Source organism: Berghia stephanieae, chromosome 5 (assembly GCF_034508935.2).
Source record: "Berghia stephanieae isolate SIO BIC M18660-M18661 chromosome 5, UCSD_Bste_1.3, whole genome shotgun sequence".
Taxonomy (NCBI): Eukaryota; Metazoa; Mollusca; class Gastropoda; order Nudibranchia; family Aeolidiidae; genus Berghia; species Berghia stephanieae.
The window spans coordinates 42,019,664-42,046,669 of NC_088364.1; the positions used below are offsets into that span (position 1 = coordinate 42,019,664).

The window sequence follows — 27,006 nt, forward strand, 5'->3', positions numbered from 1 at the left end:
GTATTTCATTCTCAATTCCTGATTGTATTTCTCAGAAAACTTATGTAATAAAAATTTATAAATTTTTGAATTATAAGAACTTTTTAAATTATGGATACATTTTAATTATACTTCATACATCGATAGACAATCAATTGAAGAATATCTCTGCCAAATTTCATCAAAATTGAGACACTCGCTCATTATTTTATTTTTCCCGCCACCAACCCCACTTTTTAGGGCAAAAACCTCATATTTTTTTCCCTTTTCATTTATCCTTAATTTTTTTCCATACTTTCCATACATGAAAATGATTTATATGAAAATAAAGCTTATTTTCTCACCTTTAAAATGATATCTAACACTTGCCATTTATTTTTTAATTGAAACAAAATTACTGAAAACAATAAGTGGGCCATGTTGACTGCAAGACTCAAAATTTCCCGATCGCCGCGAGATGCTGGTTTTGAGGCAGCAGTGAGATCACAGATTCTCTCTGTAAAGTTGACAAAAAATTTCAGTAGAAAAATATAGATAACTCTGGAACCGTAGGTCGTAGAGAAATAAATAAGGTATCAAATTTTATGTTTTTTCAAGTCCCATCCCCATGACTGAGTCAAATCAAGATAATTTGAGTTTGAAAATTTTATCAAAGTGCCTATTGTAAATATAAAAGAAAGAAAAAAAAACTTACATACTTGTAAATTAAATTTGCATGGTGATGTTTCTATCCCTGCAAATCTTTTCAATAGTTTGTTTATAGAAATCATGAACGAATATATTGATTGGAGTTTGGACCTGAGGGAAATGACTAAAAAAACTAAAGGGATACAAAAAAAAAAAAATGCAGACATTGAATGTCAATCGAACAAAGGGTAATTTCAAAAACTTACCAAAAAAAATACAAAAAACGTTTATCTTAGGCAATTGCCAATGTAACTCATACAAGAATATATTTTTTTCAACAAATCAAATAAGTAAAATCAATAATAAAGCAAGGCAAACAACGAATATAATAATGATAATAACAGTAATAATAATAATAATAAAAATAATAATAATAATAATAATAATAATAATAATAATAATAATAATAATAATAACAATGACATTAATAATAATAATAATAATAATAATAATAATAATAATAATAATAATAATAATAATAATAATAATAATAATAATAATGATAATAATAATAATAATAATAATAATGATAATAATAATAATATTAATAATAATAATAATGATAATAATAATAATAATAATAATAATAATAATAATGATAATAATGATAATAATAATAATAATAATAATGATAATAAAAATAATGATAATTATGATGGTGGTAATAATTATGTAAAATCAATTAAAGATTTACTTAATAGTTTAGTTATTTAATAGATTTTTTAGACCTTGGTACAACTCAAATAATTCACGTCTTATTGATCAACATAAGATATGACATGACGACAATGATTTTTTACACTATACAATGAGATTTGTTAACATAAGATTTATATAACCATGAAATATTCTTACAGCAAGAGTAATATTATTGCCGCTACAACTACTACCACAACTGCTACCACCAGTACATCTACTACTACTACTACTACTACTACTACTACTACTACTACTACTACCACCACCACCACTACTACTACTAACACCACTACAGCCACCACTACTATTACGTCTACTACATCTACAACTACTACCACAACCACTACTACCATCACTACTGCTACCACTACCAACACTACTACCACCACTACTACTATGACTATTACTACTTCTGCTACTACTACTACTACTACTACTACTACTACTACTACTACTACTACTACTACTACTATCCCCCCCCCTGCTATCACTATCACTACTACTACTACTACCACTACTACTACCCCCCCCCCCCCTGCTATGGCTACCACGACTGCTGCTGCTACTACTTCTAACACCACCACCACTACTACTACTATTACTACTACTACTACCACCACCACTACTACTACTACTACTACTACTACTACTACTACTACTACTACTACTACTACTACTACTACTACTACTACTGCCACTACTACCACTACTACTACCATTACCGTTGCTATTACTACTACCACCACCACTACTACCACCACTTCCACTAGCACCACCACTATTACCACTAATAATAATGCTAATAATAGCAACAATAACAATAATAATAACAGAATCAATAATATCATTAACGCTATCACCACCGTTACTACCATCATCACCATCACTACCACCATCGTTATCATTATCATAATAAAAATAGCAATAATAACAATGAACAGTGAGAGTGAAAATCAACATCAACAGACAATACTAATGATGTCAACAACAACGGTAGTGACTATGATCTTTTTTGATTACCAATCATTATCTAATGTCACAAGATACTCATACATTACAAGTAGCGAAAAATAAGAATTGTACATATAGATACGTTAATTTAATATATTTCTCATATGCGTGTCAAGCTCAAGACATGCTCGATTATAATGACTGACAATCACACACGCCCTTCCTACACACATATGCACCCACCCACACAAATACACACACACATACATACACACACACATACATACACACACATACACCCACACACACACACTGATCTACGAAATCACATGTACAACAAACAGTGAGAAAAAAGTTAATTCAAAGGATTCAATTATGGCTAATAGACTAAATATTCAAATAATATATGTCATAATCTTATACATTAATGCATACCACAATGAAAAAAAAACAAAAAAAAAACAAATCAAATGTATTTTAATTCTCCAGTAATACCAGGTGCCTAACTAACATTTTTTTCATATTCGATCAAAACTTCGACAAAAAATTCCAAATCTTCGCAATTCTGTCCCTGTGGAGTTATTTACAAATTGTATAAACTTGTACATATTGGGCTTTTCAATTAAATACTTAGGTAAATATTTTCCTCTGAAATAGTTATACCGTCTGCATTCACAGATTATGTGGTACTCATCTTCAATTGAGTTACAATTTATACAGAGCCTAGAAGGAAAATCAATTTTTGGTCTCTGCCATCTCCCCCTTTCGCACATAAAATTATGAGAACCTAATCTAATTTTTGTAATGACGAATCGAATTACTTTTTCTTTAATCTCGAATATATAGCGTACAGAATTGTCATTGTCCAAATGTTTATAAAGTCAATGATCGCTAGTTGATCTTATCTCCTCTTTACATTTTTGTAAAAAAATATCGCTAAGGCGTTGACTGAAAGTATGTAAAAACATATTCTCATTTTCAACGTATTGATTAACCCAGACGTATCCAAAACCATATTTACACAACATTCCTCTTAGCAAAGTTACCCAGTTAGTACAAGAGATATGCTCTGTAGCCTGTGTTAATAATTTATTATAAATTATCTTGACTGGATTGTTTTCTTGTAGTTTTAAAATTTTAAACCAGTATTTAATTACTCTTATTAATCGCTGATTGATTAATGGGAATACTTTTGATTCATGATATACGAAAGCTGACGGTGTAGATTTCCTTACCCCCAGTATGGATTTTAAGAATCCTAAATGCATTTGTTCCATTTTTACCGCTTCACAGTAGCGTAAGAATGTAAACAGCCCATAGCCTATTAAAAGAGTACTGTAGTTACGTCATGAAACAACCCCATTCCACTTCGGAAATCAAACATGACACCATACAAGATCTCTCTCTCTCTCTCTCTCTCTCTCTCTCCTCTCTCTCTCTCTCTCTCTCTCTCTCTCTCTATCTATCTATCTACCTATCTCTCTCTGTGTGTGTGTGTGGGGGGGGGGGGGTGTGATGAACGTGTGCACACACACACACACACACACAAAGTCAAACACGCATATTCACGCGAAGATCATGCATTTAGCATATAGCATCACTATCAAGAAATGTTTGACTTAACTCGTTCACATTCCTTCATATCAATTTTTGCAGCAATAATAATAATAATAATAATGATGATGATGATGATGATGATAATGATAATAATAATAATAATAATAATAATAAATGAATATATACAATAATCACGACAGAGAGAGAGAAACAAATGAACTTGTTAATAATTGTGATTTCGATAATAATAAAGATGGTCGAAGTTACCATACTATGACTATGATGTAAATGACCAACATTAGCTATTATTCCCCAGTCCAACAGAGTTGTAGCAAAAATTTCTCGGCACCTGAGGCGGGTTTTTTCTCGTATGTGAAGATGGTAAAAAATCGAGCCATTTTCTCAGGTATTCAATGTGGCAACACTATAGTAATAGCCTTATATGGTGCCAGCAAAAATCTGCTCCTTGCAATCGTTTGAGAGGGGAAATCCAGTCACTCGCTCAGCCATGGTACACAGTCACTAACAGTCATCAACGGACTGTGTGAATCGGGAGAAAAGCCTGGGTAGAAGGCGTTGTGACAGAAAGGGAGTCTGTTTCGCACTGTTGATGAAAGGCGATATATACCATTTCTCAGTTTTATATATTTTTTAAAATGCTGTTATCCATTTTTAAAACATGGATGTGGTGCCAGGCACCATTTGAACCAATAGAGCCACGCCCCTGGTTATTTCTTTATTTTTTCGCTGTGATTATCCCCAGACACCTGTCTGGGGATAATGAAAATTCGTTATCCCCAGACACCTGTCTGGGGATAACCAAATTTCATTATCCCCAGACACATATTTGAAACTCCGCTCTTTTAAACAATTATCCACATTCCAGAATATGGAATGTTTCCGAATGCACATAGAAATAAGGAAAGTTAATAAAATATCTATAAAAATTTAATAAAAACAAAATTAACCAACATTAAACAGTTGTTACTACATATACACAATATGCGTCGACTTCGAAGTGGGTGTCATGGCTGAATGGTTTAGTCGTCTGCCCTAGAAGTTTTACCAGAATCGACGTTGTGGGTTCGAATCCTGGTTCCGCCACTTTTTTTTTCCCCAGTAGGGGGTTTGGGAGGGGGGAGACTTTTTAAAAAAAAAAGTTTCCCCCCTCCAAACCCCCTACTAGAACAATATATAAAAAAACAAGAATACTGGGGATGAAGGAGCTTTCGGAAGGCCTCTCCCACTACCATTAACATAGTTGAAGGAATATTTGGGTTGTTTCCCTTGTATTGGATTTTTGGGAGGCCTTCCGAAAGGTCCTCATGCCAAGGGAAACAACCCAAATATCCCTTCAACTAACTCTAGGTAAAAAATAAAACACTAGTACCTTTAACTAACCCTAATAGGAAAAACAAACACCCAAGCATCTTTACTAAGACCTATAAATATAAATAACCCAAAGAAGAAATATGTAATCTAGAAGAGGGTAGGAGATGACTTGTCCTACGTATTTGCAGGGCTGATGACGAATGGAATTATGGGCTTAATTTTACATTGTCATTGTTGTATGACAATATTTTATGTTACTTTGGCTAGATTGTATTTTAATCACAACAATAATGAGTCCTATACCATTATGGTTATCAGACCTGCAAGTTGGTATACGTCAGTGAGGTGGACTACCAAATCCCAGTCATAATTTCACTGTGATTGACAGCTGTCATAACTGTGACACTCACTTTAAATCAAGCGATGTTAAATGTCGTCTGTGACTGGATGGTTGACAGTGATCATAGAAATTTCTGGTCCAGTTATTGTGTCCTTGGGTGAGGCATTTTACATACATTACCTCACTCGACACAGGTGTTAGTACAGAAAGGATGCCTAACAGGCAACTGGTACTGTATGAAATGGAAATATGTTTCCGTATGAACTGCTGGGGGAATGGATGTAACATTGTTAAAGGCAATGAGTGAATTAATCAGTGAAATTCTCTATGTAAATGTCCATATATTTATTATTTGATAATGCATTTCATATGATCTCATTGTACATAATGATATGAGCTACCCTTTATCTCTTATAATTTAATTTGAGACTTATCAAATTAAATATGATCATCAATTAAATTCATAACACTTCCTTTCACATGTTTTTTTTCAACTTTTCAATGTGTATTTTTTTTTCCCTCTTTTTTTTTGTGCATTAAGAACATTGAAGACAATTGGAAAATTTCACCAAAAAATGCCCTTTTGTCAACATTTTTAGAAATTTGTCTTCTTTTTTTTTTTGGCAAGATTAGAAAATATGTTTGATGTAATTTCTCTGTAGCAAAATAAAACATTGGTGATATTACTCCTCTCATTTCGGACCATGTCTTTACAAAAGTACCCCTATCTTTACCTTGTATTGCTACCATCATCTTCAAAACATTTAACATCGTTTATGGTAACCAGTGTAAGTATAGGTGGCAACCATCAAAAGTTCTCTATTTCTATTACTATTACAACTGTTATTGCTATTGCTATAACAGTAATAATAATTCAGTAATCATCGCCGTTGCAATTAGAAGTATTTTTGTTTGTTTGTTTCGTATTCATTTTTTAGATCAATCCTAGTCCACTAGTAAATCCAAGCATCCTTTCACTTTCAAGGTTTTCATTTCTTCATTAGTGACTTTATTCCTATCAGCCTCTGCATTTGTCTTTGAAAATAAATTTAAAAAGATCAAGTGCATACCACTTATAATTATAATATAACGACATCTGTTATAGTGACATGGAGTCCAAACCCGATTTATTGCCTTATATAATGAAAAAAAAATTAATAAATAAATAAAATTCCCTTTATTCATCCGCAAGGGGAAATTTGTCTTTAGGGTCTATTCCAAGGGAAGAGTGGAATAACCCAGGCATCAGCCGCAGTGCAGCGCCACAAAGTGAGCTAGGGCGAGGTGACTTTCTCAAAGCCACACAACGAGGCAGGTAGTCGAACTTGGTACCTTTTGGGTACGAAGCAAAGACCATACTGCTGAGCCCTAATATATCATTGGTAATAAAAAAATTATTATAACTACATACATTTTAGCAAAAACCAAGTATACAAACATTAATGTGGCGATAATCCCCAAATTCAGATCGACAGCCAATACAAAATTTCTAGTCAAATGAAAGCTATTGACCAATGGTATCCAGTCCCCTTTGGATCAGTTTTCCAGAGGTGAGGCAAAGCTAGACAGAAACCTAGCTTATCTGGTGCTTCGCATTTTACAAGTATTCACTAGCCTTAGACTGCCGTGGTGTGAACGGATGCCTCAATTGTAAGATTGACCCGATTGACCTGCTATCTGTATCTCTGATCACTGATCTTTCACATAAATAAGAAAATCAATCACAATGTGCTCTCCTATGTCTACCGAGTTGAAGAGAAAAGCGTTGACAATAATATCATATTTGCGCTCGAGTGAATGCTTTCATCCAAGCTAGTTTTTTGTCTTGCTTTCCCTCGCCGAGAGAACAAGTCTCTGGGATTCCGCATAACTTGACTATGATCATCAAGAACAGCATGGGTTTGAACCACAGTGAAAAAAAAAAGCAGCGATTGCAGATAAATTCTGATGTTGGTGCAGCTGTGATGGTCGAGCAGTGTTGGGCAATAAGCACATCAACGTCGTGGCTTACTATTAGCTTAGATCCGGCAAAGACAATAGTAAACAAGGTAGGAACAATGAGTTTTCAAGCAAGCAATGGCTTGTTATGTTGTTTTAGAAGCAACAAGGCACTGTTTTCAAGGTAGCTTACTTTCACTGAAAAAAAACACTGTTGATGGCTGGAAAAAGACAGCCATAGACATTTACACCCTCCTGCTTTTTTTTGTTGCTCAGTTATAGCAACAACTCTCTATAAAAGGACTTTTTTTCTGGTCCCAGCGATGTCATTATCAAAAGGTTGCACTGTATAACAAAAAACAACAGACCTTCGGTGTACCAAAACTTAGGACCATTTTTACTTCCCTTTAAACAAATATCTTTGCGAATTAGGTTGGATGAAGAGTTTTCAACTTCAGCGCTTCTTCGGTACTGGCACGATCATGGACGTTTTCCATAGCATTGGTACAGACTGTTCATCGATGGAACGTTGGAATATTTGTGTGAAAGACACCGCCATTTGGTGTGGGAGGGGAGTATTTCAACATGAGACCGTGTAGTGTATGTTGTCTGGACCGGGTGTTTTCCGTTCCTTACAACTTTTAAATAATTCCGCCACAACTGCTTCTTCTAGTTCTGGGGGTGGCTTTCTGTTGATTGATGAAGTTGATTCCGTGTCCATGCGATAGTAAACGGTGCTGAGTTCGTCAACATCTATGTTTGCATTACCAGATGGGAGTCGTGTTTTCCTTGGTCCTGCCCTCCCATTTCACGAATCATTTCCCACGCTTTCATGGAATTTCCCGATTTTAGTTTTTGTTCCATTTTTCGTTTGTATGGTTCCTTTTCTTGTTTATTGACGATTTTTAGTTCTTTCTCTTTAGCGTGTGTTTGTGTTTTGTCGCCGCTCATGTATGCGATCTTCTTTTCATTTCGGTCATATTTCAGTTTATTTTTTAAAGTCTGGATACAATAATGCCAATGACTGATCAGTACCTTAAGCTTCAGTTTATTGAGACTCTTGACACACCCGTCAAACGTAACTCACGTAACCATCAAGCCCGACACACACACACACACACACACATCGGCTTTATACTTTTTAAAACTTCGTTCTTTTTTTTTTCGGATTCACTCTCAGAATGTCAATAATGACAACACCTTTTTTTTCAGGAATGCAATTTTATCTAACAAAATTGAGAAGAAAAAAATGAAGAATGCGATGTGGCATTATCATCCGCAGCTTTTTCTTTTCCGAATTTTTAACTTTCTAAAAATAGAATTATTGGAACCTCATCTTTGTCTTGTTGCCCAATCGCAAAATTTAAAAAGAATGTCATCATATGAATTTGTTTTGTGAAATATGAATATTTCTTCAACGCCTTTAATTTCTCTTTTATGGGAATTGCGCGATAAACATTGTCTACGAAAGCAGAGCATGGGGCATGAGCCTTGTGACAGTACTAATGATAATAACAATAGTAAAAGTAAAAATAATGATGACGGTGATGATAGAAACAATTATAACTATATTTCTAGAGCTCTTAGTGGGAGTGCCTACAGCACTTTACAATAAACTCACATGAAATCAGTAAAATGTACACAGACATACAAAAAGGTTATCAAAATCAACTTTCATTGACCATAACATAGTCCGTTAAAGAATTCGAGCTTAAAATGTCTATTGAATTTTTTAAAATAGGAGAAACTTGTACTCAGCAATGAATCATTTTGGGGTTAGAAAGCAAGTACTGCTGCAGAAATCTGAACAAACTCCTGCATGGTTTTCTGATTAAAAAAGAAATAAATGAAATAAATGTTCAACTATTTTGTTGAATTTAGGCAAGCTAAACTAGTTGAAGAAATCAAATATATAAGAATTAATATATGACATTTTCACATCATTGGTAAGGGATCTCTTTTTGTTTCTGTTTTTCTTTGAAATCTCATAATCAAATGTAGGAAGTTTAATATTAAACCTTTTTTTTTCATTTCAGCTCATTGTGATCGTTTTGAAGTGATATATCTAGGCAGAAGCGAAAAGAAAATACCATCAGGATGGATAAGAAAAAAAACAAGGAAGTCTACATCGATATTCCACCTTCAAATGAGGATCACAGTTTGCATGCTTCACTGAAAGGGACCGCCGCTGCCATATTTTACGGAATTTGTTCTATGTCATCTGGTTTGATTACCAAAGGCTTGTTGGATACAATGGAGTTTGACTATCCAGTAATTGTTATGGTTGCTCAAATGATGTTAACGATCACCACTTTAGAAATACTAACCATGTTTAAAATCATCAACATCCCACGATACACCATCAAACGTGGGATGTCTTTCGCTGCCCCAGCTTTTTTTTACGGGACAAATTCCATCCTTGCACTAACAGCTTTGTCTCACATGAACATTGCAATGTACGGCGTTTTGAAGAGGTGTGTTCCTGTGTCGACATTGTTTCTCTCCATGATCATTTTGAAAAAGGGACCCCCCAGCAGACAAACAATATTTTTTGTGTTCCTTTTAACAATTGGATGTGTCATTGCAGGTAAGTTGGCTAAAATTAGCGGTCAATTAATAGGGCTAAATGTTTATTATCCCCTTTTTTCACTACTACTTCTTCTTCTTCTTTTCACCTCTCTCCTTATTTGAAAAAGAAAACAGCTGAGGGAGGCTGATTTTTATATGTGGTCTCTTTATCCTTTATTTTTCTCTATCTTCTAGTTAGTATGGTAATAATACTTTAATTCACAATGGCGGGCTGATATATAAGTACCGTTTTGTTATAACTTTTTTGTTTTTTAACAGAACATACAAACATAATACATGAAAAGAAAGCTTAGAATCTCAGCTATGTATCTTACCATTTATTTTTCCACATAATCACCATCACGAGCAACACAGGGCTGCCAACACTGAACTAGTTCGCGCATGCTGTCAGCGAAGAATCCCGGTGATTTTGCTCGGCACTATCGACGAATATCTGCCACTTCCTCCAAATCACTGTTGTAAAGGTTTCCTTTCAGATATTTCTTGAGCTGGGGGGTGGGGGGGGGGGGGGGTGACAAAAAATAGTCAGATAGGACATCATCCTGACTTTATGCTGGGTGCTGTAGGGTCGAAAGTTTGAACGGAATTAATGCGTCTTGGCATTGACGATTAGTGTGTGGTCGCACATTGTCATGCTGCAATATCGAATCTCTCCCACCTCGAACCCGTGTAAGTCTATTTTTGAGGGATCGTAGTGTTGAAACATAATATTGTTCAGAGTTCACTGTTTGCCCTTGTTCAATAAATTCTTTGTCCTAGAAAATGGTAAACAAGACCTTTCTCGCAGAGACAACGACCTTGAATTTTCTTGGGCTTGAAGGAGATTTATGCCTTTACTCCATTTACTGCACTTTGTTTTCTGAGTTGTAGTGGTGGACCCAGATCCATCACCAGTCACAATTTTCTGGAGAAAAGTCTCTCCTTACTTGTCCTATTGTTTCAAACATTGGGTACAAATGTATTTATCCTCGCTTTCATTTCTGAAGTTATTTGTCTTCAGATCCAAGAGAGATGTCACGATATGATGTACTCGTTCTCTTGAAATCCAAACTTCATCAGAGATATCTATTTGTTTTACCCTAATCATACAGTCAACTGCTCCTTGATTACTTATGTCAGGTGCAGAAAGGCCAGCCTGGTTGTTTGCGAGCAAAAAATGTTGTCTCTGTTGCGACATCTCCTTTGAAAATTCTAACCCACTTTCGAACAGCGCCATCAGTAATAAACATATTTCACCATGAACGGCCTTCATTCTTTGATGGATGTTTGATCCGCAGCATCCTTCTGCTGTTAGAAACTCCATAACAGAGCGCTGTTTGACGAGAAGTTCATAATGTGTCACCATTTTCTTAGTAAGGTTGTGACGTCACACAATTATGAACCCAAATGACGTCACATAAATTTGTTGTTGCGCATTATGATTGTACCTGAAAAATGTTTTTGATTTCTGGGCAAACGGTACTTATATATCAGCCCACCCTCGAATTTTTAACTCTTTTTGTTTTAATATTAATTTTTTTTTGAGAATGATTTGAATCTGGTATTTTCATGGATGGAGCCGAACATCAATATTTGACAACATCCACTGTAGCCTTGCAAGTATCAAACACATTTTCACCCTTATATCTATGGTAAAAATCAATTTACCAACATGTACCTGCATATAAACTGCAACATTGCAAGCTTTGAATTAATGACGTCAACTAGAAGTAGACAAAATTCTTTGACCTGGGAAGCTGTAATACTTGTTCTTATTGGATTGACATTTTCTAATCACTCGTGCAATACAAATTGATTTCGTTTCTATCTTATTTGATGTAAATCCAACTTCACAGCTGTTATCTGTACTTATTATAAGACTGATGCAACCTGAATTTTTATGGTTTCATTATTTCAAACTAGCGCAAATATTCCTTATCATAACAATTACCTACACCTGTATATAAATTAAAAATGATATGGTGTGTGGGCGTCAGACAATGCTGCATACTCTCCCCAATGCTCTTCAACGTCTTCCTAGAGAAAATTATGAGCGAAGTTCTCGAAAATCATCAAACGTCTGTATCAATTGGCGGACGAAAATTGTGTAATTTGCGTTTTGCTGACGACATAGACTTCATGGCTGAAAGCAAACAAGAACTATAAGATATAGGCTAACTAACTCACTTGCACATAAAGCAATGCAGTACGCCATGGAAAAAGTCTCAGATAATATTGAACATCAGAAATGATGGACATGCAGAAATTTCAATCGATAAAGAAAATCTCGAGGAAGTGTCGACATTTAAATATTTGGGTGTTCTGCTAACCAAATGGTACCAGTACAACTATAAAGCAAAAATAGGAATGTCAACAGCAACACTAACGATACTGACAAAAATATGGAAAAGTCAAATCGATTTCGAAATAAAAATTAAACTGTACAAGTACTTTCCATCTTACTTTGCGGCTGTGAGTCATGGACATTAACTGCGAAATTTGAACGCAGAATCTCTGCTTTTGAGATAAAAAGTTATCGAAAACTCCTGCGGGTGCGGTATACAGAACACAGAATCAATAAAGACGTACTAGAAAAGGTGCAAGATCGTGCAGGACGACAGGAACCCCTCATCATCACAGTTAGGAGGACACTGTCATGGTTTGGTCACAATGTAAGGCATGAAGGTTTGTGCAGAACTGTGATGGAGGGCACTCTTGAAGGAGGAAGAGGAAGACAAAGCGAAGTTTGGATGGACAATATCAAGGAATTGACAGGAATGAAGATGGAAAAACTCTTGGAGAAGGCCAACGATAGAGAAGAATGGCGGAAAGTGGTGAGAGCTGCATCCCATGTATCCCCCCGACGATCATCATATCAGAGGATGATTGATTGAATGAATGAATGAAATGGTGTGCATGTGTTATAGTGTTTTTACCTCTCCATTTGCATGATTTTCCTAGCGGTTGAAAAACAAAACAAATAGCAGAGTCATCTCAACTATTATTTATAAGCCCACTCGGACAATAGCTGGTTGCTTATATATAATAGTTGAGATGACTCTGCTCTTTGTTTTGTTTTTCAACCGCTAGTTGTGATTAGTTCTCAATATATTCGCTCAATCAGACTATAAACGATGACGGTTACACAGTTTTCTGTGATTCATGATGTTACTATTGTCAGGCGTGTAGAACTAGTGAGTATTTGACCTAAACGCTGGTAATAGCGTATTGCTTTAGTTTGGCACTGTCATTGTGTACATTCGGAAGACTGTCCGAGGGCGCGATATGTTCCCTTCCTCTAGGTGTGTATTGAGATGTAATTTTAGTACCAGTGTCAAGCTACGAGTTAACAAAGGCAAGGCTATGACCAGCTTCTATGCCAAGAAGCTGAGCATGATGAAATATTGCTTTCGCGATCCTTTTATGGGAACTATTATTATTCGCCCGTCCTTCTCCTAGCCTTAGGCTCACGTTCATCGCCTGTAAGTTAAAGAGAATTCGTTTATTCATCTCAATAGAAACTATTTCTTCAGAGTATATTCAAAGGTACTTTGCCAGAGAAAATTATTGACGCCAGAACTCTTGTCAGAGTTTTCCAGACTGCTATCATTCTGTCATTACGTGTTGCTTTGTGGGTCTAGTGGTATGGCACTCGCTTTTGGATCGGAGGGTCCTGGGTTTGAGCCTCGATCGGCGCATAGTTGAGTCCTTGGAAAAGCCTCACTCACATTCTCTCACCAGGTGTAAAATTAGTACCTGGCCGTTAACAGCGTTGTCTCTGAAAAGATTCTAATATCGCATAACTGGCGGCATGTGTCGTCCTACATGTTGAGTGTTACTGCGGGGAACCAATGTAAAGCGCTTTGAGCACGTTTAGCGGATATTGCTCTATATAAAAGCTCACGTATTTTTTTATTTTTTTTTTTTTGGGGGGGGGGGGGTTGTTTAAAAAAAAATTAAGATGGGATGAACATTTCGTCGCCGATTATTGTCATTCTATCGTGGGAACGTTACATTCTGCCAAAGTCAGAAATAATGAAAATTAAAATAACCCATGCATCTGGCGCTGTGTAGTGCCTCAAGGTGAACAATATGGTTAAGTTTCTCGCTCGCCGAAAAAGAGACGGGATACGTAAAGCAGGGCTCAAACTTGGGTCCTTTAGAGTTTGATGCAATGTTCACTTTGAAGTCTCGGTTTGATAAGTCTTTCTGGCAAGTTGGGAGAGACATCCTAATCTAATAAATGTAAATAGGGCCGGGGGAAGGGGGAGGACCAAGATAACAAACGCACAGAAAGAGAGGGCATCGGGAATTGAGATGAGAGAGAGAGAGGGAGAGAGAGATAGAGAGAGAGAGAGAGAGAGAGAGAGAGACTTTTCATGTACTTCTCGTGAGTTCATAACAAATATAATATGATAAAATCAATAGTTACCCACATCAAAGCTGGCTGTTGATACTAAGAAGAAGAAAAATAAAATCGATGTGTTCTCAGCTGATTTTTGATGATATCAAGCTGTGACCACACGTTCAAAACTTTTCCGTGGAGGGGGATGTGCGTGGGGAAAGCGAAAGGCTTTGAGATGTGTAAAAGGGCAATATGGTTAACCAGTTCATTGCCCTTCTATAGACAGACGCGTATTTTTTTTTTAATGGCAAGAAAACTCGTCCTTCAAATATCGATTTAAATTACCCTCATCCTGGCAAAAAAATTCTCAAACCTGGACTGGCTAAATTTTAAAATACGCGTGTTTCCAGAGTACTGTAGTTACCTGGTTAAACTGTAAATTTGTTTAATTCAGTTTCGTGTTTGAGAGGGAAGGAAATGCGAGTGTGTGTGTGTGTGTGTGTGTGTGTGTGTGTGTGTGTCTGTGTGTGGGTGGGTGTGTTGAATTGCAAAACTTCAAATATCGGTTCAAATGGTCTTCTGACATTCCTCTGCATTCTGGTCCACATCAGGAAGAAGGTTGACAAGTCAAATTTAATTTAAGTGTTTGTTGTGTTGTTGTATCTGGATGCAGTTTTTGATGGTCTTAGATCGGATACATGTGCAGAGATCGCTCTTGGTGTCGTATCTCTTATCCGATGCTTGCAAAGGTCAACCAAACCCTTTTATTCAATGCGTCTTGGTCATCTCATCGTGCTCCTTTGACCTGGTACTGAACTTTCCTGAAATTGTCTCAAGCTTTTTAAATTACAAATACAAACAGATTATAATTAAACCCATGTCGATTTAAGCAGTGTTTTGGGAAAATATTAAAGGTCATGGTTAGTGTTTTTTTTAAAAATAAGCATAAAATATGTAATGTTCGAATATGCCTCCAGAATTTGAAATTAAATGGGCGTCCACCGATAGTGGGCAAAGAGGTCACTTACTGTGTCTTCTATACCCCTATATCTGTTTTCCAACTTGTTTTTTTTTTTGTCATCGTCTTGCTGTGAGATTTCTTGGTTTTGTCCTTTCCCATCTCTCTATTATGTTTCGTTTTATATATATATATATATATATATATATATATTATTATATATATATATATATATATATATATATATATATATGTTTTTTAAAAGTATAATGTAAGTATTTGAGTGTGTTTCTCATAGTGAGATCCTATGCTTACGGCTGGATAAGACTTCTGGGTGATCTAAAACTATGCGCAATGCTCGTAGTATGCTCTTGGAATCTAAATATTTTCCCTATGTGCACCATTCCTTTGTTGTGTCTTTTGATTGTAAATCTAACTTCTTTTTTTTTACTATCCCATTTTCTTCCTTTGTACTGGCGCTGAAATGACCTAAATGCGTCCCAAGTGCCGTAATACCCTTAAAAACAAACAAACAAATGGGTGTCAGTAATGCGTTTGTTATTATGACAGGATTTTTTACATCTACCAATTTTAGTAATATCCTCAAATAAACCGACTGAGTATTACAGTGGATGAAATCAACTGACGGTTTTTTAAAAAAAAAGGGGGGGGGGGGGGCAGAAGAATGTCAATTTCACTCATTCCATACTGAACGTGGTCTTCCTAACCTCCATAGCCTGACACTTGCCAGAAAAAAAAAATAATACGTAAAAACACAAGCCAGGTAGAAAAAAAGCAAATCAAGAGTTGTATTCAATAGTTCAACCAATAGGATACTTTGTTTCCTTGACCACTGCTAACTTTCAACTCATTAGGCTGTGCACTAGCCTAAAATGTCGTTACAATACAAGTTCTTGTGTTAACGAACGCTACCCTCTGAAACGGGGTATGTTTTGCTGTTTCTTGTTCCTACAAATTAGTGAACTGACTTTTTAAAGTGTTTTCTGTTTATCTGTCTTGTTCGGGGTTGTGAATTGACGTTTTTTAGTTTTTTATCCCCCGTCCCCCACCTCATCTCCCGCACACAGACACAGATTGAAACAACATAACGTTATGGAAAGGGTGTGTTGATATGGATTGTTGTGCGAGTGTGTTTGGGCATCATGTAATGTGTCGTCTGCCATATTCCCCTCTATAATAATGCTTTATTTATGTCCTCGTCAGGGTAGTTTTATGACTGCCCCAGCGCAAACGACTGTAATTTAACCGTTTTTAATATTATAGTAAAATGCGAAACAGTGAACGGGTGTTTCAATAAACACTATGAAACACGGGCAATGTCAGTCGTAATTTATTGCATGGGGATTGACATGAACACATTTGCACGTCTGAGAACCGTGCGCAATTGTGGGCTTGATTTACCTTTGTACAATATGAACATTATTTTGCGTTGGTTTGCGAGTATTTCCATGACAACAATAAGCTCACAACAAATTGGGTTATCAGGCCTGCAAATAATTACTCGTCGATGGGGATATATCCTTGATAGATATCACTACGTATTACCCTTAGGGTATTTTCTCACAAGGCGTGAATCGTCGTCGTATTAACTACTTGCGTGGTTTAAAAGCAAAGGCGGATAAATAGATGCTCATTTATACAACGCATGCCCATGCAATTGTGCTTTTGAAAGCCTCATTAATCGCCTCCACCCCCTTCTCTGAGTAGGTCTTTTTTAAAAATTCATATTAGTAGTCGTAGTATTAGTGATGATAATCTTCCGCGGAATTCCGTGATTTTGAGATTTTCTGAGATTTTCCGCTGTTTTTGCAGTGTCAAACATGCGCTGAGGCAGTATATCCATGGAAAAATCACCATCACCAGCCTTGTGTCAAATTTTGGCACCTGTGCTCAGTTACATGAATGTTGGTGACACGCGCATTTTTATGACTTCAGCTTAGACAGACTGTCGCCAAATGACAAAACTGACTCAAGACCAGTGGTGACCTCTTGGGTAGCGTATTGGAGAAAAAAAAGAAAATCAATTCATAACTCACTCTGGTATAGCAGCCCCCCCCCCCCCTCTCTCTCTCTCTTCTCTCTCTCTCTCTCCTCTCCTCTCTCTCTCTCTCTCCTCTCTCTCTCTCTCCTCTCTCTCTCTCTCTCTCCTCTCTCTCTCTCTCTCTCTCTCTCTCTCTCTCTCTCTCTCTCTCTCTCTCTCTCTCTCTCTCTCTCTCTCTCACACACACAATATCTCTTTCCCTTACCCACAATTCTCTCTCACCACCCTTCTATCCTCATGTTAGGTTTACAGAAATCATCTGGACATAAAAAAAGATAATATATTACTGTAAGTAAGTGTGGTCGACTTAAAAAGCAATTGTCCAAAGACTTAATTTAATTTACTATTTTACCTTTGTTTAGATTGACTGTGTTTTGCAAATTATTAAAGTTAAAGATTTATGAGTCTAATTTATAAATTGCATGACCACAGATATATTGTAATGTGCTTTGTAAAGTAAAAACAAATGCTTTCTGGCCTTTTAGCCAAACATTTATCATAACCTCTCGATATAGTGAACGGTATGATTAAGATTGTCGGCCAATAAATTATTTTTGGGAAAGACTATCTATTCATTAAATATTTAGAAAAGAACATGTATAATATAAATAATGTTACGTAACTATGATTGTTAATGTAGTTTTTGCGTTTTGGTTTGAGTTTGTCGGATAGACCATGGACAGATACATTCTCATACTTTTTGACAAATCGCTATTATCATCACTGATTAGTAGTAGTAGTAGGAGTAGTTGTTGTTGTTGTTGTTGTTGTTGTTGTTGTTGTTGTAATAGCAGACTGGGTGGGGTTCCTACCTCCCATAGTGGGCAGGGAGGTACTTACTGTATCTTCTATCATGTATGCTGTATCTGTTTTCCAATATGCTTTCTGTCTTTGTCTTGATATGGGATTACTTGGTTTTGTCCTAGCCGTGGCCAGATTCCTGGCTGGGAGGGAAACAGTCAAATGCATAGTTCATGTTTTGGGAGATGATTTTTTTTTTAAATGTATTATTATATGTTATTTTGAATGTATAATATAAGCATTTGAGTGTATTCCCTTTGTTGGATCTTGTGCTCTTGTCCGGATAAGACTTATGGTGATCTCAATTGGTGGTGTGCTCTTGGATTCTACATCTGATCCCTATTTGTTCCCAGTTCCCCTTTTGTCTTACTTTCTCTTGGGTGCTTTAATTGTAATTCTAGAACTTTTTACTGTCCCATTTTCTTTCTTTTTACTGGCGCTGATATAACCTAAAGGTGTTGCAAGCGCCGTAAAACCCTTAAAAACGAAACTAAACTGTAATAGCAGTAGTAGGAGGAGGAGGAGGAGGAGCAGGAGGAGTCGCCGTCACCGTCACTGTTGTACTCTGACAATTGGGGAGTCCTGATAGCTCAGTAAAGCTCTCGCTCCCCTCGCCATGGGACTGGTATCAGTCCCGGGTGAAGAAATTTTATTTGACTCCTTGCTGACCCATGATTGGCTAGCTTGGTCTGTTCATGTTAAATATGGCTAAATTCCAACCATGGGGGGGGGGGGGGGGGGGGGGATCCTGACCTCCCATAGCGGGCAGGGAGGTACATACTGTCTTCATTATGAAATTGGTTTTGGAGCTTTACTTGATTTGAAAATAGGGGGTTTGAGGTGGTTTCATTCCTTATTAGATAATATTTTGTTTTCAGACATTCCTGTTGAGTTTTGACATTGAAATTCTTCTGAATTGTTTCTGAAATTCATGTGAGCCATTTCTGAGTTGACGTCTCTGGTCAACTTGAAACAATGGAATCTTTGAATAACGGAGGTGTGGCTGAAATGGAGAGAATGTCGTGGAAGAGATGGCTGATCTTTTGCCAGCTTGTTCTTCTCAATTAGTTCTTCAAGGGTAACTTACAGACAATTCTTTGAGCAAAAGGAGGATGAAAAGATTAGAACGGGAAGATGGAGAGAGCGGATATATCTGGGGAGTTAGAGGTGTTAAAAGTGAAGAAAGCCAAATCCCTGAATAAGATTTCAGATCTTGACAAAAGGGAGAAAATAAAAGCTGACAAAATAGCAGACAAGGCAGAGTATTGAATACCATCAAATTTATTGTTCAATTAAATCCATTAATATCTTCAGCTAAGTGGAAATAAAAGTGAATTTGAGGGCCTTATATCTCTGTGGAAGCAGCAGTCAAGTAGTTGAGTTGCCTCTACTATTGCAGTTGAGAAACTAAGTGTCGAAGGAATTTAATATTTGAATTGGCCCTAGAATTTGAAATAATTCACCTTGGAAACTCCTTGAAAACAACTCGAATTCCACAATAGAATTGCTGTAGGAACCGTGGAATCCGCATAAAGTCAACTTCTGCTTCAAGTCAACGCCTCTAGTTGGTCATAAATTGTCTGTTCTTTATCTAAGTGATAATGCATGAAGTCAACCTCCTGGGTGGGGATCCTGACCTCCCATAGTGGGCAGGGAGGTACATACTGTGTCTTCTATCCCCTTATATCTGTTTTCCAACATGCTCTCTGTCTTTGTCTTGGGATGAGATTACTTGGTTTTGTCCAGTCCCTGGCCGGAGTCCTAGCTGGGAGGGAAACAGTCAAATGCATAGTTATTGTTTTCGGAGATGATATTTTTCCTTGTAAATCATCTCTCTGTTATGTATTATTATATTTGTTATTTTCAATGTATAATGTAAGCATTTGAGTGTATTCCTCTTTGTTGCATTTTGTGCTTGTGTCCGGATGAGACTTATAGGTGATCTCAAACTAAGTACATTGGTGGTATGCTCTTGGAATCTACATCTGATCCCTATTTGTTCCCATTTTCCTATGTCTTATTTTTTCTTGAGTGCTTTAATTGTAATTCTAGAACTTTTTACTATCCCATTGTCTTCTTTTTTACTGCCGCTGATATAGCCTAAATATGTTGCAATCGCCGTAAAACCCTTAAAAACAAACAAACAAACAAAACAAAATCAACCTTGCTTTCAGTCAGCCAATATTTTTTTGGTCCAAAGTCCCAGGTTTAAGAGTTTTTGGCCAAGATGAGGGTCATTTAAATCGATCGATATTTGAAGGACAAGTTTTCTGGCCAAATTTTAAAATATGGGGTTTTCCAGATTACGGCAGTACTTTATTATTTCCCGTTCGATTAAATTCACATCTATCATTATTTATCTTGATTAAACTTCCAATCCAACTGTATTTATTAAGAGATCATTACTCTTCACATTTATTGTTTGATATTTATTCATCTTGTTTCAGGCTACGGAGACATGGGCTTCAACCTCACAGCTTACATTTGTGGCATCGGGAGCAACTTCACGCATGCCGTCTACCTAATCCTTGTTCAGCAGCATACAGAACAGCACCTGTCTGTGGCCGAAACGCTGCAGCTCAACAGCTACAACACCCTCCCGCTTCTCTTTCTAACCACTCTCATCAATGGTGAGATGGTGCGGGTACAGGAATATAAAAGTTTTTCTGATTTCAGATTCGTCTTTTTGTTTATTTTTTCCATATCTGTCGGAATGTTGTTGAACTATTCCCTGTTTCTGTGCACCAGCCTGACCAGCGCCTTGACGACAAGTGTGACAGGAGGGGTCAAAGCCCTTGTCCAAACCGTCATCGGACTATTCACTTTCGGAGGAGTCTCTTATAACATGTCGACATTTTTGGGCATTTCCATGAACTTGTCGGGCTGTGTCGGGTATATCTGGACGAAATACAAAGAGAACAAAGCAAAGACCGGGCTTTCTTTGAAGAAAGTGATGAGTTTTTCATCTCTAGTGGAGCAGAAGCAACAGCAGCAGCAGGCGTCGAAGAGTAAGAGATTGAGTGTCAGCGAGGAGGAAAGTGTTAGTGTTAGTGTTAGCAAATCTCAGGCAGGCCTTTTGTCTAATGGGGATTTACATAAGATTCACCATAAGGTTGTTTTGTCTGATTCTGGTGAAGACAGTGACGATGATACGATACATCATTGACGACTGCTGCCGTCGGGAGAATTCTAGGAAATATATTAATAAATGAACAGGTGTGGACATGCATGTATATATAGCGTATTCCCACAGTTTCACCATGCTAAACGCAGTCCACGTTGTATTGTATATAATCTATCTCCCCATCAGGTCAAATATGCAACCAAATCTCCATTCTATCGATTCCCAACTCAGGTGCATTATTTTGTTTATGCTACCTCTCTTCTAACATCCGTCATTGCTTATAAACTAGGTGCTCAATATTAACACCTGAGTCTAATGGGTTAATATGCCTGAGCAAAGAATACACTAAGGCCAAAGTTTTGCGACCACTTCAATCCTTACGGTCACTGACTTTACCCAATGTCGCTTGACTTTGTCAATGACGAGACACTATCGAGCAGACATCTTGGTACCACGATGGAGTGAAGAAATCACTCTCCTTTAAAAAAAATAATCTTTTTTTTTCCGCTTTTGTTTTCATTTTCTTAATATATTTACGGTGTTTTTGTTTTCTTTTCTTCTTTTTTTTTTTTTTATGTGTTTTTTTTTCCACTTCTTTTTGTTTGGTTTTGTTTTTGTTTGTTTGTTTCTTTGCGCTTATCAGTTATAGTGGAACTTCATAACATGCAAAAATACGGCTTAGATTTGAAAGTCGGAATTATAATGTATAATTATTGATACTGTTTGCAAAGTCCCTTATCTGTCTTTAACACAATTACAGAGTGGAACCTGTAGGTATTCTTTCAGTAATATTATTCAGTTAATAATCAATAAAAGTTCACATCAAATGATACTTTCACAAGAAATTATTAAAGCACTAAGTGTACAATTCCAACACACGGAACCAACATATATAAGAACAGTTTCTTCACAAAATACATCAATGAATGGAATACTCTCTCGCCAGAAATCCTAGATATTACCAATAACAACAAATTGGATCAACTATTAAGTATTTATCTTTCAACTCAATAACAGAATAATGGAGAAAGTCACCACATAATTGTATAAAATCTGCAGTGATGGGTAATTCGTTCAATCCCTCGTGGGGGCGGGAACGTACACTCCTCTAAGCTTGGTGAGAAGTTGCCAGGCTTTGATACCAGTAAGAGGAGACATTGGGTGGCTGCGAATCGGCTTCGGTCGAGGAGCTGCCTAACGGCAAGTGCGCTTCATCGGTGGGGTCTTTCTACCTGTCCAACATGTACCCGCTGTGGGCAAGAACCTGAGACGGCGGAGCATCTAGTCGAACGGTGTGTTGTGACGATGCTACCCGGCGGGTTTGCGATGGTGCACGTGTGCGGACCAGACTTTGCTGATTGGGTCCATCGTCATAACATAGTAGTGTGAAAACCATAAGAGGCTGCTGCCTTTTGAAGATAAAGACGTTGAGCTTGAACCGATATATATCTTTTATTCATATATTATTTGTATGATAATATTAACCATCGAATTGTTTACGAGACGCCACTGGAAATACTCATTTAACTCAGTTGTCTTTTGTTATCAATGGAAAAATGGCAATGAAATACCTGCTACTATAATGCAGTAATCAATGGTGCGACAGCTAGCAAATCAAAATATGCCCAACGCTCTGATTATTTTTCATCAATTTTTCTAAATTATAATGGAGATCAATGTCCCTAATCTATGCATAGTGAGTGTACAAATTCTTGTCTCTGGGTAAATTATATTACATTTTTACAATTGCTTAGTCGTTTGTACATAGCCTGAAGTAACTTAATTTAAAATCCCACCGAACAGCTGAATAAATTTCACCTTAGACATCAATAGCTACACTACACGTGGTTGACATCATTAAACACATGTTGAAAATTTGAATGTGTTGTATTGAGCAAACTAGTAATAAATAGTAGAGAGCTTCCATCTCCAAGAGATTGGAGGGGGGAGGAATGTCAACTGGTTTTTATGAATATGGCATTTGACTGACTGACTGTCAAAGGGAAGTAAAGCACCGAGTACCTCAATAAATGAAGTCTTTTTGATAAGAACTATTGACCAAAGTACATTTCAACGCTGTATTCAGTGAGGTTTGTAAGTTTTAAAAAATGCCCTTTTAGAAACATTAATTAGTTTACTTTTAATATGATTTATATGACATTTTGCATTTAACAGCATTGTAGATAGATGTATCAATATTTGATCTTGCATCATCCCATCGATATTGTATGGGAGTTTAGTGTATTCTCAACCACCAAATTATAGGCACAAGTCATTTATCCCACTTAGACTTTTATCATTATTGTCATTCAAATTTCTTTACTGTGCCAGTTTCAAAAGGTATTATTTGCGATCGGTATACATACATATATATCCTTGGCTGGATCCCATGACAGGGTCGGAAACAGTCAATTGTATAGTTATAGTTTTGGAATATGATTTTTTTCCCTTGTAAATCATCTCTCTGTCATGTATTGTTAGTTATGTATTCTGTAAACATTTGAGTATGTTCCTCTTAGTCTTAGTGGGATCCTATGCTGGGGTCTGGATGAGACTTTAAGGTGATCTCAAACTAAGTACATTAAAGGTATGCTCTTGAAATTACATCTGTTCCCTATTTGAACCAATTCCCCTTTGTCTTACTTTTTCTTGGGTGCGTGTATTATAAATCTAGTATAATTGACTATTCCATTTTCTTCTTTTTACTGGCGCTGATATGACCGAAATGTGTTGCAAGCGCTATAAAACCATTAAAATCCAACAAACTACATTTTTGATAAAGAGTTGTTACCCATGAAATGATATGGTAGTACATTGAAAAGAAAAAGCGCTCAGCATTTCTTTCTCTTTTTTTTTTTTTACCCATTTGTTGTTACTTTCTGCCTTATGATTTTGTTTTTGACACCGATATACAATAAATTATATTTTTTATATTGTAATAAACATAGCACTATTTATTTATCACAATGCGAAAACGATATTTTCGTTTATAAATGGAATACTATTCTGATGTATGTGGTGATAAACTTTTGAAATAATACATATTATAATACTTTATTTTAGAAGCGATTTATATTGTGATAAAGCGGCGATTTATAACGATACCATGGTTGTTTGGACATGTGTAAATAAAGAGAATGGTTTATAATGTTTAATATAAATGTTTTACTAATATCTGACATTTTTTAAGTAAGAGGGATTGAAACACTTTGCTTTGCTTTGTATTTTTTAGAGGGGACGATGTACTTTCATTTTCATTTTAATCCACTCTTTTCATTTTTTTAAAAATGTTTATTTATTTATTTATTGCTTTTTTGTGCTTCCATCTTTAATTAAAATTATTATGGAATTGAAATTTGACATGATTTGAAGGGTAAGGTCAAGGCTAATCCCTTGTATTACACTCGTTGGATAATCTCTCTATTTGTGACTCATTCCTTCAACCCGGTTTGATTTCGGGGTGAACCAGATGCTAGAAGAATTAATCAATTTAAAATTAGATTAATCAGAGATGGAACATTTCAATTTTTCACACTTAAAGATTTTATACTCATTTCCCCAATGACTCAAAATAGCTCTACCATAGTTGGTTTGTTTGTCTTTCTTTTTTTTTTTGGTGATTTTTTGTTTGTTTGTTTTTGTTTTGTTTTTTTTTGTTTGTTTTATCCATAAATTTAATAACCAGCATCTCAATCAACTCGATATAATTAATACCATTATGCGGCTGTGGATCACAGTTTGGGAACTTCAGTCAGCTGTGAAATCCCGATGCCCTTTGGCTGAGAGTCGATGAGATTAAAAATCACCTAGGTTATCAATCGAATCTCTATGTACAGTGGAAACTCGGTATCAAATAATGTAAATAGCGAGTATATCAACTTAAAAAAAAAACAAACAAAATAAACAGAAAAAACAAAATATCAAGCACAGAACGTTCGGCCTCAAAATCCTTCTCCCTGGGTGGGGATCCTCACCTCCCATAGCGGGTGGTTGGATGGGAGCATCACCCTTGAATCATATACCTATGATGTTCGCATGGGTCTACGATCCAATAGTGATGTCGTTTCTTCTTCTCTTTACTAGCCTATCCTGCTTCTTTGGTTTGTGATTGTATTTTTGACAGGGGATATTTTTTTTTCTGTAAATCTTCTGCCTGTTTGTTCTTGGTTATTTATAATTTAGCTTATGATATCTTTAGGTTATGATTTTGATTTACATTTGTACTATTGTTGTTAGATTGCTTGTTTTTTTGTTTCAGCGGTCTCTCATATAACCTCAATTCTGTTGGAAGAGACCAAAAGCAACAAACAAACAAAAAAAAAAAAAATCACCTCCCATAGCGGGCAGGGAGGTACATACTGTGTCTTCTATCCCCTTATATCTGTTTTCCAACATGCTATCTGTCTTTGTCTCGGAATGAGATTACTTGGTTTTGTCCTGGCGCTGGCCGGAGTCCTAGCTGGGAGGGAAACAGTCAAATGCATAGTTATTGTTTTGGGAGATGATATTTTTCTCCTTGTAAATCATCTCTCTGTTATGTATTATTATTATTATTATTATTTTGAATGTATAATGTAAGCATTTGAGTGTGTTCCTCTTTGTTGGATTTTGTGCTTGTGTCTGGATGAGACTTGTAGGTGATTTCAAACTGAGTACATTGGTGTTATTTGTTCCCAGTTCCCCTTTGTCTTACTTTTTGTTGGGTGCTTTAATTGTAATTCTAGAACTTTTTACTATCCCATTTTCTTCCTTTTTACTGGCGCTGATATAACCTAAATGTATTGCAAGCGCCGTAAAACCCTTAAAAACAAAACAAAAACAAACAACGAGTCCTTGGCTGGGAGGGAAACAGGCGAATGTTTAGTTATAGTTTTTGGAGATGATATTTTTCCGTGTAAATCAGATCTCTCTTATGTACTGATATGTTTTATTATTTTAAACTTATGATTAGTCAACGTTTGAGTTTATTCCCTTATGTGGGATCTGTGCTGGTGTATGGCTGAGACTTTTAGGTGATCTCAAACTAAGTATGATAGTGTGCTCTTGGAATTAACATCTGTTCCCTATTTGAGCCATTCCCCTTTGTCTTACTTTTTCCTCAAGTCCTTTTAATTGTTCATCAAAAATGTTTTTACTATTCATCGGTAAAACCCTTAAAAACAAACATACAAATAAATTCTCCTTCAGCCAATAACAAAAACAGTAAACAATTTAATACAGCTATTAAAATACGGACTGTCTGTTTCCTTTTCTTTATATATTCATTTTCACTTTAATTTATATAGTCCACAGCTTCCAGCAGCTTTTTGTTCACTTTAGTAATAACTTTGGAGTACCACCGTTTTAGATTTCAACACGCATATATATATATATATATATATATATATATATATATATATATATATATATATATATATATATATATATATATATATATATATATATATATAATTTTAATATTTAGCACAATGGTGGAGTCAGTCTACATCGATGTTTCAGGCCTAATATATATATATATATATATATATATATATATATATATATATATATTATATATATTATATATATATATATTGTATTGTTATATATTATATGTTGTGTATATAAATATTTAAAATCTGTATTTATTTGTAATGGAAATAAGGACTGTTGGCTATTAGGAAAG

At 36.0% G+C, this 27,006-nt stretch overlaps 1 protein-coding gene across 1 annotated transcript in view; it reads left to right on the forward strand.

The window, feature by feature from the left end:
- Nucleotides 1-26,694, forward strand: part of LOC144972947 (uncharacterized) — a 27,353-nt gene extending 659 nt beyond the window's left edge. The window contains exons 2-3 of the mRNA XM_078914795.1: nt 9,520-10,070; nt 20,665-26,694. Of these exons, the coding sequence (XP_078770921.1) occupies nt 9,581-10,070; nt 20,665-21,383 (1,209 nt within the window). The 5' untranslated portion in view covers nt 9,520-9,580 and the 3' untranslated portion in view covers nt 21,384-26,694. The remainder of the gene's footprint in view (nt 1-9,519; nt 10,071-20,664) is intronic.
- The last annotated feature ends 312 nt before the right edge of the window (nt 26,695-27,006 follow it).